This window comes from Leguminivora glycinivorella, chromosome 19 (genome assembly GCF_023078275.1).
Source record: "Leguminivora glycinivorella isolate SPB_JAAS2020 chromosome 19, LegGlyc_1.1, whole genome shotgun sequence".
NCBI lineage: Eukaryota > Metazoa > Arthropoda > Insecta > Lepidoptera > Tortricidae > Leguminivora > Leguminivora glycinivorella.
The window spans coordinates 6,162,111-6,177,965 of NC_062989.1; the positions used below are offsets into that span (position 1 = coordinate 6,162,111).

Here is a 15,855-nt window from a genome sequence, read left to right on the forward strand (position 1 = left end):
CAAGGCACACGAGTCCGAAGTAAAAATTAAATACCTATAATTATTTTTTCGCATTTGGGTGAATCAACTTTTTCTTGCCTGTTATTGCCATGGTTACGGTCCCCCGAGTCACGCTGGTTTTATGCAAAATTAAGCTACTTAAACTATGAAAACATGCATTTTTTAGTGTTAACAGCCCTTTCCTTAATTTGCCACCTACAAACGGACTACATGCATGCTTGAATAATTTCAACAGCATAATTTTGCATAAAACCAGCGTGACTCGGGGGACCGTAATCATGGCAATAACAAGCAAGAAAAAGTTGATTCACCCATTTATCATTTCTGTAGAAAATCTGTCTTACAACAAACAGTAAGCAATTCAGAGGCACATGCAGGACATCTACTGTAGCAAATAGGTTCGGTTTATGGCTTCTAAGATGTTTAATCAAGTTCTCAAGTCTTTCTCTATGAAGATTCAAGTAGAGTAATTCAAATGATTCACGGACAATATAAGTGATTACCTTTTTCAATTAAAAGGTAATCACGGTCTATAATCCCAGTAAATATAAGTGTAATTCATTATATTATTGTCATATCGTCATAAACGCAACCAATACACGATTTATGCTGTACTTATTTTTCTAACTAATGTCATCTAACTTACGTACAGAAGCAAAATATAATCCAAAAAAATTTAAAGTTTGCGCATCACATACTACCTACAATATTTTTTACGCGTCACAGGCAAAATCGATAACGCAAAAGAATCTTAAAATAATACCTTCTTCTACATTTCCTTCTGCATCGTCGGCTTGCGAAAAAGAAAATATTTTCATTTCACCAATACAATCAATTATTTCTTAAAATTAATTCAGTATTCAATATAAATGATCATTTTTTTTGCCCTTTTCCAGATCGCAATACACAAAACAGATATTCCAATGTAAAGTCTTCATTTCAAGAAAAGTCATATTTATTGCAAGTACAATTGGACGTAGTTACGCAGAAACGTTCCAATCCATCTGCAATTGTCATTGAAATGAAAGACTTTTGTTTTTCATACAAGTTCTAAAACTTAATGACAATTTCATGTGGAATGGAACGTTTCTGCGTAACTACGTCCAATTTAATTTGCACCTTAAATGGGATTAGTAATACTAAAATTTTATTAGCCTGTACGTTGTCATTATATCGTACTATGCCTGGAAAAGGCCTACGTTCAACCACCAACATTTTGCTAGCCATCGATCGCTTACAGCCATAGAAAAAGTAAATTAACTTTGATATACCTATCTCTATCCCTGTCTCTGTCCCTATCCCGTCTCTGTCCCTATCGCGGTCTCTATTCCTGTCTCGCTCGGCCCTGGTGCCGGTGCTGATACTTGTACCTCTCATCGTTGGACCATCGCTGGTTGCTATTAACATCTATGTGCTAAGGGCTAAACTCAACCTGGACCATTTCGCTCGTAGCAAATACTGCAAAAAGAATATGAGCATTGACATACCTATCGCTATCCCTGTCTCGGTTCCTATTGCGGTCTCTATCCCTGTCTCCCTACTGCTGTGCCGGTGCCGGGGCTCGTACCTTTTCATCGTTGGGCCACCGCTGGTTGCTATTGACGTCTATGTGAAAGTATATGAACATTGACATACCTATCTCTATCCCTGTCTCGGTTCCTATCTCTGTCCCGCTCGCCCCTGCTGCGGTGACGGTGCTCGTGCCTCTGGGGCTAAACTCAACTACAGCATTTCGCTCGTACGCTCGTAGCCAATAAGAGAACACATAAAGAGTATCAAACATACCTATCTCTGTCCCTGTCTCGGTCCCTATCGCGGTCTCTATCCCTGTCCCGCTCGCCCTGCTGCGGTGCCGATGCCGATGTTCGTGCCTTTCATCGTCGGACCACCGCTGGTTGCTATCGCTATGCTCCGTCTCTTTCCGGGGGAATGAGTCTTTCATGTGGTCAACCTGGAATATTGGATCGAGATATTTTGGTTTATTTATATCATAATTCAACATTAAAAAAAAATTCGCTCTGCATAAAATATTATGGATGACTAATTAATAATAAGAAGAACTCCTATATGCACCTTAAATTGAATTGGAAAGATTAGCGAAAGGCAATTTGTAAAGGGTGATTTTCCAGAAATCACGAATGACGGACCATGGTTCTTAAAATAACTAACTATGGAAACCATACATAGTTTTTCTAAGATGATACCTTCACTATAGCCACACCTCGGACACTGGCGATCAAATATAATGAAAGACGGGCATTCCTAGCACACAGTCTAAGATCGTGTAGGTGAATGCGTGCTATGCTTGTATGAGTGAAATATGACAGGTCTCACGGGTCGACCGCGTTTTTGACAGGCGGTAAGTGAAATATGACAGGTGGGCGGACTGGAGCGAGAGTGGCCATACTGTACGATAGTACTCTTTATTATACTGTGCTATAGTTAAAGCTGGGCTCAAAAAGAGATTTTAAAGGGAAACTATGGCCTGAAACTGAAGAAAATTATAATGGACTCCTGCATCCTACCCAGCCTCACTTACGCCAGCCAAACATGGGTGTACACCAAGAGGGTAAAGAGCAAAATTCTCGCATGTCAACATGCAATGGAAAGGAGCATCTTGAAGTTAAGGAGGATCCAGAAAACTAGAAATGAAGAAATAAGGAAGAAAACTAAGCTGACAGATGCTCTTCAACATGCACTATCGCAAAAATGGAAATGGGCTGGACATTTGGCGAGATACCAAGATAAGAGATGGACTTTACATGCAACCAGATGGCCAGGCCCCACTGGTAAGAGGAAGGATGGGAAACCACGCAAAAGATGGGTTGACGACATTGTAAAGGTAGCAGGAAGGAACTGGATGGACACCGCTCAGAATAGAGAAAAATGGCAAAGCTTGGAGGAGGCCTTTACCCTATCAGGGACCACAAATAACTAAAAGACAAATTAAATGAAAAGTAAAAAGACAAAAATGTGGAAAGAAGGCTAAATAAATAAAATAAATAAATAGTTAAAGCTACTGCAACCTTTTGGTTCTACAGATTTTTGAAGAATAAAGAACATTTTATAAAAAATAATACCTTCGGCATACAAAAAATTTGGGAGTAAATATTTATGGTAATCTTTTTGACAGCTAAACAGCCCCCATCCCATCAGAAATACGACAATGAAACACTAAATTTCACACTACCTTGTCTGTAAGCTTGGTATCTTCTAACCGCTTGCTTAGTGCCGGGTCGACCTTCGCTATCCTCGCATCCTCGAGTGGGGGCTGCACTGGTAATGGCTGAGGCTTTTTCTCCATCGTCTTGTCCTCAAACATCTCCTGGCATCGCTTGCCAAACGGATCGTGGAATACATCCAATACCTGACAATTTGTTTTTAATTATTATGATAACAACAACTAATTGCCATAACTATCCTGACCCAAGTCACTTAAGAAATAAATTATTTCAAAATTTTACTTTTAAATTCATTACAAACATAGTTTCAAATTCACAAAAGAAATATTTTGAGAATCAGATTAAAATTGCATGCATGAATTGGATTTTATAGACAGCAGTTGAGGTGTACAGAAAGTGACCAACTTCTTTTTATGTCAATACAGAAAAAAGTTTATTAAGTTAAATTATGGCACTGAAGCTTTAGTAGTTTCATGTGTTCTGCCTACCCCTTTATGGGATACAGGCGTGATTGTATGTATGTATGTATGTATGTAAGTTAAATTATAAGTCACCACGACATTGGCAGAATCCACCTGGCTCAAAATAGCGAGGAGTAAAAGCCATGATATAAAAAAAAAAAAAGTTAAATTATAAAACTTAATAATTTAGTAACTGACAATGGGAACATGTAGAAATGAGATGCAACTCATGCAACAAGCCTAAGTTAGCCATACAAATAGACCACGTGACCCCCCCCCCTGGGGCCCTGGGCCTTTACCACGTGACCCCCCCCTGGGCACGAAGCTGGATCCGCGCTTGCAACTAATAAACATGTCTAACATTAAGCTAGATATTCATGTAGTTGATTACTAAATTGAGTGAGATTTTTCACACAATTTTTTGTCTAATTCAACAATAAAGTGCATTGAATTTATGAAAATCTGCCATTCAAATCTTTTTTTGCATTATTTATCAAACTAATATAGTAAAAGTAATATATCATACCTGACCCATAACTGATTTTCCATTATACTTCTCAATGCATATCTTAGAATATTTAACATCTTGGAAGACAATTCTAGCAAATCCCAGATGCCTGTTTGTGACAGGGTGGTAAAATATAGTTAATTCTTCGTAAGGCCCAACTTTGTTCATCATGTCAGAGAGAAACGCTTTGTCAATATTGTCATTTAAATTGGCTAGAGTAACTTCAAGTTGGGGAGGTGTTCCAACATAATTTTTGTCTATTTTAAACCTGCAACAAAATAAATTATGAGATTTTTAAAAGTAGTCTAACAAATGAAGTGTTTCTAAATAACAGTACTACATGTATAGAATATATAAATTTATTGGGAAGTAAATTAAATTAAAAAAAAAATCAAAATAAATCACATTCAAAACATATTATTAGATCAGTCAATGAATGCTCAAAAGGGGGGTCTAGGTGGAATGGCCGAAAGCAGAAAGTTTCACTACGGGATGTTGTTAGGGGTAGTCAGGAGACATACATACTAAAAGTCCTCGGACTTTGGACGTGAGCTCGAAGAGGGGGGGATGAAAAAAGGTCCCATTTTTTGGTTTTTTGCTCATATTTCAAAAACTATGCGTCATACGAAGTTTTTTTTTCTAAACCTTGAAAGCTTATAAAATTCTCTATAACTTTGATCTAGAAACTTTTTTTCTATTCTCAACCATTATCTAGGTATGAGCTCCTAAATACTGTTAATTTTTTAAAAATCGTTTCCCCCCTACTTTTTGCTTCATACATTGCTCCATATCTTGCAAAATCTTTATTTTAGACAAAAGTTTTCTGAAAAAATCTTGTAGATAATTCAAATACCTTTCATAATATGTGTACATTTGCTTCTGGGTCATGTACCGTTGAATAATTATACGACTTTAAAACGAAATGAAACAACAAATGTATGTGGTAAACGTGTAAAATATGTATTTCAAGAACATGATTGTATTACGATGCTGTATAAATGCATTCACACAACAGGTCACAATACAATTAGCTGTATATAAAGGCCTTCTCACACCCACATCTACCACTACTACAATCTGTAGTGCACCGGCAAAATATTGACTTCAGTATTTCTTCCGGAGCAGCTGGTACTTTGGTTTGCACAGGAATCAGAAAGTTGCTTTCGTTCCGTGCCATCCCCATTCATCATCCTCCTTGCGTTATCCCGGCATTTGCCACGGCTCATGGGAGCCTGGGGTCCACTTTGACAACTAATCCCAAGATTTGGCGTAGGCACTAGTTTTACGAAAGCGACTGCCTTCTTACTTTCCAACTCGAAGGGTAACTAGGACTTATTGGAATTAGTCCGGTTTCCTCACGATGTTTTCCTGCACCGAAAAGCGACTGGCAAATATCAAATGACATTTCGCACATAAGTTCAGAAAAAAGTCAGAAGTATTTGGTATATTAGCGAAAGAGGTAAAAAAGTGTGGAATATTAATACAATTAACGAACTTAGTTTCGGAGGTAAAAACTGCAAATAACAGCTTAAGTTACAATTATGTCCTATTAGATATTACGGATTATAAACGATATTTTAGCCAATAGTAATGTAATATGAATTTTCGAACGCACATTTAGTTTGGTTTTTTTTAATAATGACAAGTGAGTCAAAGATTTTGCCGCGGTTTTTGAAGAGGCGTGACACTGACAGTTGTTGATGGCAGGTTTTGCTTTGGAAAGAAAAACGCCGGTTGTGTTACAAAGATTTCGTTGTCTAAATATTGTTAAACCTATATTATACCTACTTTTGTTCAATAAATATTGATTATAAAACAGTGTAACAGTGTACAGGGCGAGAAGCGGCTCACGGAGAGCCGTTTTGCTACATTGAATGTTGGAGGAGGAATGAATGAGAAATGTAATGAGGTTTTGCAGATGATGGAAGAAAGAAGGATCGATGTCCTTTGTGTGAATGAGACAAAGCGGAAGGGATGTGACACCACCACACATGGGGCTTACACGGCGTACTGGTCGGGGGTGCCAAGCTCAGATCGAGCCAGTAAGGGAGTCGGTGTCATACTCTCCGCTAGGATGGCTGAATGTGTAAATGAATTTGAGTGCGTAAGTCCCAGGTTGATATGGATTAGAATGAAAGTGGGCATGATAAGGATATTTGTGCTCGGGGTTTACGCTCCTGTAGATCATGGAGCGGGAAACTCCCAGCATACACAGGATGAAAGGCGAATGTTTTGGGACGAAGTGAGAGACGTTTTAAGAGTGTGCAAGGATAATGAAAGGATAATAATGTTAGGTGATTTTAATAGTTGGGTAGGAGTCAAGAGAGTTGGGTGTGAAAGGGTTCTAGGTATGCATGGCGACGATAGAGTGAATGAGAATGGAAGGAACTTGTTAGAGATTTGCCTCGAGTGGAACCTTTGTGTGGCAAACACAATGTTTGCTCACAAATGGATACATTTGTACACTCGAGAGGCAGAGAACGTGAGGAAAAGTATGATTGATTTTATAATCGTGGATGATAGAATGAAGAAGAATGTTCTGGACGCTAGGGTGTATCGTGGGTCAGGTATCCATACTGACCACTTCCTGGTAATGTGCCGAATAAGTGGTCTGTTCAAAGGGTGGCGATCACGACCTCGTGCGGCCCCTAGCGTTTTAGACCGAATAAAAGTGGAATGTTTGCAAGAAGAAAGCGCAAGTGAAGAGTACGTCAGTAAATTGAAGAATGAGTTTGAAAGTTTGGATGATATAGATGAGATTGATGAATTATGGAGCAACTTTAAAAATAAAGTTGTAAGTGTGGCTAGGGTAGTGTGTGGTGTGAGTAAAAGGAACAAAGGAGGAAAGGTGAAGAATATGTGGTTCGATAAGGAAGTGCAAGAGGCGGTATGTGAGAAGAAGAAGCTATGGCGGGATTGGTTAGCAGCACGAGCTAATCAAAGAGCCCATAAAGCCTCTTTTGATGAGGTGAATGTAGCGAAGGATAACTATAGAAGTATGAAAGTGCGTGTGAAAGAATTAGTTAAAAGAAAGAAAGATGAACTTAATGATCAAATGGATGAAAGATTGTCGCAAGATTTTCAGACGAACATAAAGTTCTTCTGGAAATCCGTTCGCCTAGCCAGAGGTAAGAGTTCAGACTCTGAGCTAAAATCGGTGAAAGATTCGAATGGAAGTTTGCTGAATGGGGAAGAATGTATTCTAAAGAGATGGAAGGAGTATTTTGAAAGCCTGTTTGAAAGGGAGGAAGCAAATATGCTAACCTCAGGTTTGAATGGAAACTTATCAATGGATGAAATTAGCATGGATGAGATTGTGAAAGCATTGAAAGGTATGAAATCAGGTAAGGCTGCAGGATATGACAAGGTCTCCGCCGAGATGCTGAAGGCTGGACAGGGCATTGTAGCGAGTCAGTTGTATCGCCTTTTCAATTTGTGCTTCAGTACCGGCCGGGTACCTAAGGACTGGTGCAAGGCCGTCATCGTTCCTCTTTACAAGGGAAAAGGCTCACGACTGGACTGCAAAAACTACAGGGGCATTAGCTTACTCAGCATCGTCGGAAAACTGTATGCGAAAGTGTTGATTGAGAGAGTAGTGAGAGTAACCGACGAGAAAGTGTGGGATGCACAGGCGGGATTTAGAAAGGGTATGGGATGTTCGGATCAAGTCTTTTCCTTACGATGCATAGCCGAAAAGTTTTTGGCCAAAGGTCAAAAGGTCTATTGCGCTTTCGTGGACTTGGAAAAGGCGTATGATAGAGTGATGAGGAATGAATTGTGGTCGGTAGTGTCCATGTATGGAGTAGGCAGTCAACTCGTTCAAGCACTGAAATCTCTTTATGAGGATTCCAGTGCTTGCGTGAGAATAAACGGGTCATACACTGAGTGGTTTAGCATCGAAAAGGGTGTTAGACAGGGATGTGTAGCGTCGCCGTGGCTGTTTAATTTATTCATGGATAGTTGTTTGCAAGATCTGAAAGATTATGATTGTGGGTTGAGAATGGAAGGGTTACTGGTCAAATGTCTCCTATATGCCGATGACCTAGTATTACTTGCGTCGTCGGCCGAGGAGTTACAACTGATGGTAACAAGAGTGCATGCATCCTTCGAGAGGAAAGGAATGAGAATGAATGTCAGTAAGACGAAAGTAATGGTATTTGAAAGAGATGAGATTATGACAGATTGCGAAATTGAGATCGATAATGAAAGTTTGGAACAAGTGAAAGAGTTTGTGTATTTGGGAACGTCGTTTACAAGGGACGGTAAACATGGAAAAGATATTGAAAGGAGAGTGAATGCTGGGAATAGAGTGAATGGAGCACTAAACGCTTTTATGGGCAGCCAGAAAGTATCGCAAAAAGCACGTCTGGCAGTGCATAGAGGAGTTTTGGTGCCTACACTTATGTATGGTAGTGAAAGTTGGGTATGGGAGAAAAGACTTCAAAGTCAAGTGAATGCCGTGGAAATGAGAGCGTTAAGAAGCATGGCTGGTGTAAAGTTGAGTGATAGGATCAGAAATAGCGTGATAAGAGAGAAGTGTGGAGTGGATGTAGATGTGGTGACAAAGATTGAGATGGGTATGTTAAGGTGGTTTGGGCATGTAGAGAGGATGGATGAGAGGAGATTAACGAAGAAAGTATATGAAAAAGGAGTGAAAGGGTCAGTTGGTAGTGGAAGACCTAGGCGAACTTTTCTTGATCAAATCGGGGAAATATTGCAAAAAGGCCAGGTCAGAAGTACTCGAAACCGACGAGCGTGTATGAGAAACGTTATGAAAGTGTGTGAAGCGAAAGTGGTTTGTCAGGATCGTAGTAAATGGAAATCCGTGATCTCTGCCTACCCCTCTGGGAAACAGGCGTGATTGTATGTATGTATGTATGTATGTATGTGTTTTCCATATATTCTATTATCAGAAGTGACAAGTCGTAAAATGGGCCGTAATCGCAAGAGAACTAAAAAGCGAATTCGTTGCTCAAGTTCCGAGACGTCTACTACTTCGACTTGTTTGGAAGATCAACACGCTCACAAACACAGAAATACAGGGAGCAAGACTCGAAAATATAGACGTCGTAGTCGCCGGCACACGTCATCGAGTCGTAGGACACGAACGAGAACGCCGTCAATACATCAAAGATCAACGGCGTCAGTGGAACAACAAACACCAATGTTGGAATCGTTGCCAGCAATTTCAGCATTGCCACAGCCGCATACTTCGTCCACACCTCTACTGCAACCACCGTTGTCCAACATAGTGTCTGCGCAGAACACGGCGCCGATACTTAGTGAAATTAGTGATGTTAGTCGAGTGGTGATCAGTGGTAATAGTGTTAATAGTGGTGCTAACTCCAATGATGTGCCTATGGGAATTTTTAATGGACAACAGAAACCTCAAACAGAAGGTCAGAGTAGTATGTTACCTCCAAATGTGCTGTTAAACTTAAGAGACATATCCCAGTTGTTACAAACAATTGTAAAACCCAACATACCATCAACTTTCAATAGCAATATGACAATAATACCAGAATTTGATCCAGCATTAAAAAACAATCGCATTGATCAATGGATATTGAAAGTTGATGAGTGTACGAAGATCTATAGTTGGGATGAAGTTCATATTATTCATTATGCACTTCCAAAGCTAGTTGGAAGTGCAAAGGTTTGGTATCAAGGTCAGGCTTCCATCTTACACACTTGGGCAGAATGGCAAACACTTTTAAAAAAGGCTTTTCCCACAGAAACTAATTATGGGGTGCTCTTAACAAAAATGTTACAAAAACGGTTAAAATATGGCGAAAATTTAGACAGTTATTTTATGGAAAAATTAATGCTGCTTAATGCTTGTGACATTTCTGGTAAGAAAGCAGTAGACTGTATAATTTTAGGAATAGATGATCGCACGATTCGAGCAGGTGCTTCATCTGCCCGATTTTCTCAACCTGAAGACCTCTTAAAATATCTTAAAGATGTTTGCACAGAAAATGTTGATATACTTAAAACTAGGGGTGCCTATATGTTTAATAAAGTAAATGGATTGGGACAAACACCAACACCAGGAACTAAAGGTGCAGAAAACATTTTTTTTTGTTTCAACTGTAAAGAAAAGGGGCACAGAGTTCTAGAATGTACTAAACCCATTATTAAATGTACCATTTGTAAACTATTTGGTCATACTGATGAAAAATGTACATTTAAGAAGAAAGACAACAATGAAAAACAAGTACTTGAAATTGATAAGTGCAAATTGTAAAAAGTGATTCAGTAGAAGGCAACATTGAGCTTATGTTGTTGAGAATAGGTATAATATAATAAGTAAAATAAAATAAAAAGGTATGTATGTATGTATGACAAAATTACACTGAATGACCACAAATAGTAAATATTAAAACTGGTAGTGCATTAAATGTCCTGTTTCGATTAGTTGACTCTGAATTATCTCAAATTGAACCCGAACTGTTTGAAAATCAAAAATATATAAAATATGATAACAATTTTATTGTATGTGACATTTAAAAAAAAGAAAACAGTGAAAAATAGGTATTTTAGATTGTTACAGTAAAGATATACTTAACAGTAATATATACATATGGAATAGGTCATGACACTCTATCTCAAGATACTTACAACCTACAATATGTCAGATTAAAGATGTAAGGTTAATTCAAACTGACTCACAAAATGTAACCAGTAACTTTTAAATAGTATTTATTTATTTATTAGAAATAGAAATATTTTATTTGTTTTGAAGAATGCATCAACAAAATTGGACATTCAATTTGTTTTGTTCAGAATTAAAACAAGCTGCTTTAAATTTAGATATAAAGAAATTATTGAACATGTAAATAGGGACCAATCACATCAGAACAATGGCTGTGTTTTGACAAAATGCATTTTGACAATTTATGTTATGATTGCAGTGGTAATGGGTCAGTTTCGGCCAATAAGTGAATAATATTGTATGGCTTATTATATGATAAATGTTACTTTATAAAAAAAGGAAAGTTAAAGTTAATAGTATACAATGTATTAATAATTATATTTTTGCAATGGAAAAGTTTTTGTGATACTAGTTTATCTTGAAACAGTATTGTCTATATTATTGAATCTGTAATAGATATTATATGTGATGTTATGTACTGAATGGGAAGGTTCACACGGACACACTAGTGACTAGTGATATTCGGAGTGAAATGTCATTCAGGTGAATATGTGATGTTATATACTGAATGGGGAGGTTCACACGGACACACTAGTGACTAGTGATGTTCGGAGTGAAATGTCATTCGGGTGAATATGTGATGTTATATACTGAATGGGTAGGTTCGCACGGACACACTGGTGACTAGTGATGTTCGGAGTGAAATGTCATTCATGTGAATATGTGATGTTATATACTGAATGGGTAGGTTCACATGGACACGCTAGTGACTAGTGATGTTCGGAGTGAAATGTCATTCAGGTGAATATGTGATGTTATATACTGAATGGGTAGGTTCACACGGACACACTGGTGACTAGTGATGTTCGGAGTGAAATGTCATTCAGGTGAATATGTGATGTTATATACTGAATGGGGAGGTTCACACGGACACACTAGTGACTAGTGATGTTCGGAGTGAAATGTCATTCAGGGGAATATGTGATGTTATGTAATGAATGGGGAGGTTCACACGGACACACTAGTGACTAGTGATGTTCGGAGTGAAATGTCATTCAGGTGAATATGTGATGTTATGTACTGAATGGGGAGGTTCGCACGGACACACTAGTGACTAGTGATGTTCGGAGTGAAATGTCATTCAGGTGAATATGTGATGTTATATACTGAATGGGGAGGTTCACACGGACACACTAGTGACTAGTGATGTCCGGAGTGAAATGTCATTCAGGTGAATATGTGATGTTATGTAATGAATGGGGAGGTTCACACGGACACACTAGTGACTAGTGATGTTCGGAGTGAAATGTCATTCAGGTGAATATGTGATGTTATATACTGAATGGGGAGGTTCGCACGGACACACTAGTGACTAGTGATGTTCGGAGTGAAATGTCATTCATGTGAATATGTGATGTTATATACTGAATGGGGAGGTTCACACGGACACACTAGTGACTAGTGATGTTCGGAGTGAAATGTCATTCAGGTGAATATGTGATGTTATATACTGAATGGGGAGGTTCACACGGACACACTAGTGACTAGTGATGTTCGGAGTGAAATGTCATTCATGTGAATATGTGATGTTATATACTGAATGGGTAGGTTCACACGGACACGCTAGTGACTAGTGATGTTCGGAGTGAAATGTCATTCAGGTGAATATGTGATGTTATATACTGAATGGGTAGGTTCACACGGACACGCTAGTGACTAGTGATGTTCGGAGGGAAATGTCATTCAGGTGAATATGTGATGTTATATACTGAATGGGGAGGTTCACACGGACACGCTGGTGACTGGTGTTGTACGGAGTGAAATGTCATTCATGTTGATGTTATAGACTGTAGATGATAATACATAGACTGATTGAAAAGGACTAAGTTATATAACTACATTAGAGATAAGTGTAGCGAAGGGCGAGAATGTATGATGTAATTTAGTTTGGTGAAGCAAATTCGTTCATATTGGTTCTGAGTAATTTGTAATATTTTTTTAATATGTATAATGATATGGCTTGTGATATATTTGACAAAATAAAGTAGGGTAAACTGCTGTACCAGACTGAGTTTGGGGACAAACTCCTAGATTTGTCAGGTTGGCCGAATATTAGATATTACGGATTATAAACGATATTTTAGCCAATAGGAATGTAATATGAATTTTCGAACGCACATTTAGTTTGGTTTTTTTTTAATAATGACAAGTGAGTCATAGATTTTGCCGCGGTTTTTGAAGAGGCGTGACACTGACAGTTGTTGATGGCAGGTTTTGCTTTGGAAAGAAAAACGCCGGTTGTGTTACAAAGATTTCGTTGTCTAAATATTGTTAAACCTATATTATACCTACTTTTGTTCAATAAATATTGATTATAAAACAGTGTGTTTTCCATATATTCTATTATCCTCCCCGCCGTTATCATCAGTGTCTTCCTCTATCCTGGGGGTGTCGTTGACTTTCGATCCGGAGGTTGCGGGTTCGAACCCGGCTCGTACCAATGACTTTTTTCTGAACTTATGTGCGAAATGTCATTTGATATTTGCCAGTCGCTTTCCGGTGAAGGAAAACATCGTGAGGAAACCGGACTAATTCCAATGAGTCCTAGTTACCCTTCGGGTTGGAAAGTCAGATGGCAGTCGCTTTCGTAAAACTAGTGCCTACGCCAAATCTTGGGATTAGTTGTCAAAGTGAACCCCAGGCTCCCATGAGCCGTGGAAAATGCCGGGATAACGCAAGGAGGATGATGAATGGGGATGGGCGCGGAACGAAAGCAACTTACTGATTCCTGTGCAAACCAAAGTACCAGCTGCTCCGGAAGAAATACTGAAGTTAATATTTTTCCGGTGCACTACAGATTGTAGTAGTGGTAGATGTGGGTGTGAGAAGGCCTTTATGTACAGCTAATTGTATTGTTACCTGTTGTGTGAATGCATTTATACAGCATCGTAATACAATCATGTTCATGAAATACATATTTTACACGTTTATCACATACATTTGTTGTTTCATTTTGTTTTAAAGTCGTATAATTATTCAACGGTACATGACCCAGAAGCATATGTACACATATTATGAAAGGTATTTGAATGATCTACAAGATTTTTCAAGAAAACTTTTGTCTAAGATAAATATTTTTCAAGATATGGAGCAATGTATGAAGCAAAAAGTGGGGGGGAAACGATTTTTAAAAAATTAACAGTTTTTAGGAGCTCATACCTAGATAATAGTTGAGAATAGAAAAAAAGTTTCTAGATCAAAGTTATAGAGAATTTAATAAGCTTTCAAGGTGTAGTAAACCAAAATTTCGTATGACGCAAAGTTTTTGAAATATGAGCAAAAAACCAAAAAATGGGACCTTTTTTCATCCCCCCCTCTTCGAGCTCACGTCCAAAGTCCGAGGACTTTTAGTATGTATGTCTCCTGCCTACCCCTAACAACATCCCGTAGTGAAACTTTCTGCTTTCGGCCATTCCATCTAGGATCGTTCGTTGACCAAGCTATATATCTTGTATGAGGTTCTACTATAACACACATTTAAAAATTCCCGCCATAGACAAGTGTCAAAATATTGGTTAGGTTGGTAGCACTGTCACTGAAACTATAATAAAAACAAAGGAGAAAAAGCCACCAAAATCACTATTTTTTCACAAAAAAATGCATTATTAATGCATGTTTTGCTCATAATTTATAACTTTACATATTAGATATGCCATAAACATGCATTAGCAATCAATTGGTAAGTGTTTTAGCACCTAAAAGCCAACAAGATTTTGGTACTAATCAGAGTAACCATTTTCACATTTCTAATTGAAATTATTACTGTAAATATCAAATAATGCAATCTAAAGAGAATAATTATGATAAATGCTTATAAATGGATTCCTTTTGGTGGTTACCAGCTGGTACATTAGAAATGACTTATTACCCCGATGTTGCAAAAGAAAGAAAAGATTTGTATACCTTGGAACAGGTAAATCAGCTGGATCTAATCTGTTCCATATCCTTGAAAGCTGGGAGCGAGGATCTCGACACTGTACAGGTGGATATGTGGTGTCTCCAGGGACAGTTCCATCATATCTATACAATTTTGTTGCTCCTTTCATAAGAAATGGGTCCATGAGCAACTTATAGTTTTTAGGTGCTTTATGAAGCACAGCATTGTGCCCTGGAGTTTTATGCTCCATTCCTCCATTCATCCTGAAAGATAAAATAACAATTATGTTTAATGTAACATAACCTCAACATTTCACAAGAATTACTTCATTATACACAAAAATTTCCAACAAAAACTGATTGAAGCAGGCAGGATCTGAAACAAGTGACAATAATTAAGAACAAATGTGAATAACTGTAATAAACAAACCTGAAATGTTGAAAAAACAATAAGTTAGAAAAATATATTAATTCTCGTTTTTTGTCCGAAGCGGACAATGTGACGTACTCTCATCTTAGCCTTATTGAAAACCAATCTTGCTTTTTTTAATGAACGTAGTTAAAACCCAATATTCACTGAACTAATGTAACAATATCGAATTAAAAAATAATTTTCTACAGCAAGCTCTCTCCATGGTGACGGCCACTTGGGAGCTATGTGTATGTATGCGTATATACGGTTATAAATAAATATGAAAAAAAATCGGGGAACTGTAAATTTGAATTTTTATATGCATATAATAGTTTTGTAACCGAAATAACAGTAGTTTTATATTTAATAAACCTGAAATTCTAAGATTTTGTTTAAAAAATAGTGATTTGACTAAAAACAAGCCACAGATGCGAAATCAATGCTGCATTCAAATGAAATCTTTATTTCCTCAACATAAAGTCAAGAATTGGGTATTGATAGATGTTTGATGTTTCTTTGGTTTTGAGATGTTGGCATCAATGCTTGTCATACAGAGTTCTTGCCAGCACTCAAATATAGATGTCATAAGTAAAGAAATATAAAATAAGGCAAATTATTTTATGGTTTATTTTATATAAAACATTTAATTCATGCTTTAAAATCCCATGCACATCATTGTTTATTTTTTATGTGGCGCTCTG

The 15,855-nt window shown here is 37.7% G+C and overlaps 1 protein-coding gene across 2 annotated transcripts in view; it reads right to left on the reverse strand.

Moving 5' to 3' along the window:
• LOC125236370 (histone-lysine N-methyltransferase SETD1-like) overlaps positions 1 to 15,380 on the reverse strand; it is a 44,151-nt gene extending 28,771 nt beyond the window's left edge. For both annotated transcript variants that reach the window (XM_048143153.1, XM_048143152.1), the window contains exons 1-5: positions 15,173 to 15,380; positions 14,770 to 15,006; positions 4,170 to 4,419; positions 3,191 to 3,367; positions 1,786 to 1,951 (exon numbers count right to left, since the gene is read on the reverse strand). In XM_048143153.1, the coding sequence (XP_047999110.1) occupies positions 1,786 to 1,951; positions 3,191 to 3,367; positions 4,170 to 4,419; positions 14,770 to 15,005 (829 nt within the window). In that variant the 5' untranslated portion in view covers position 15,006; positions 15,173 to 15,380. The remainder of the gene's footprint in view (positions 1 to 1,785; positions 1,952 to 3,190; positions 3,368 to 4,169; positions 4,420 to 14,769; positions 15,007 to 15,172) is intronic.
• Between the last annotated feature and the right edge of the window lie 475 nt (positions 15,381 to 15,855).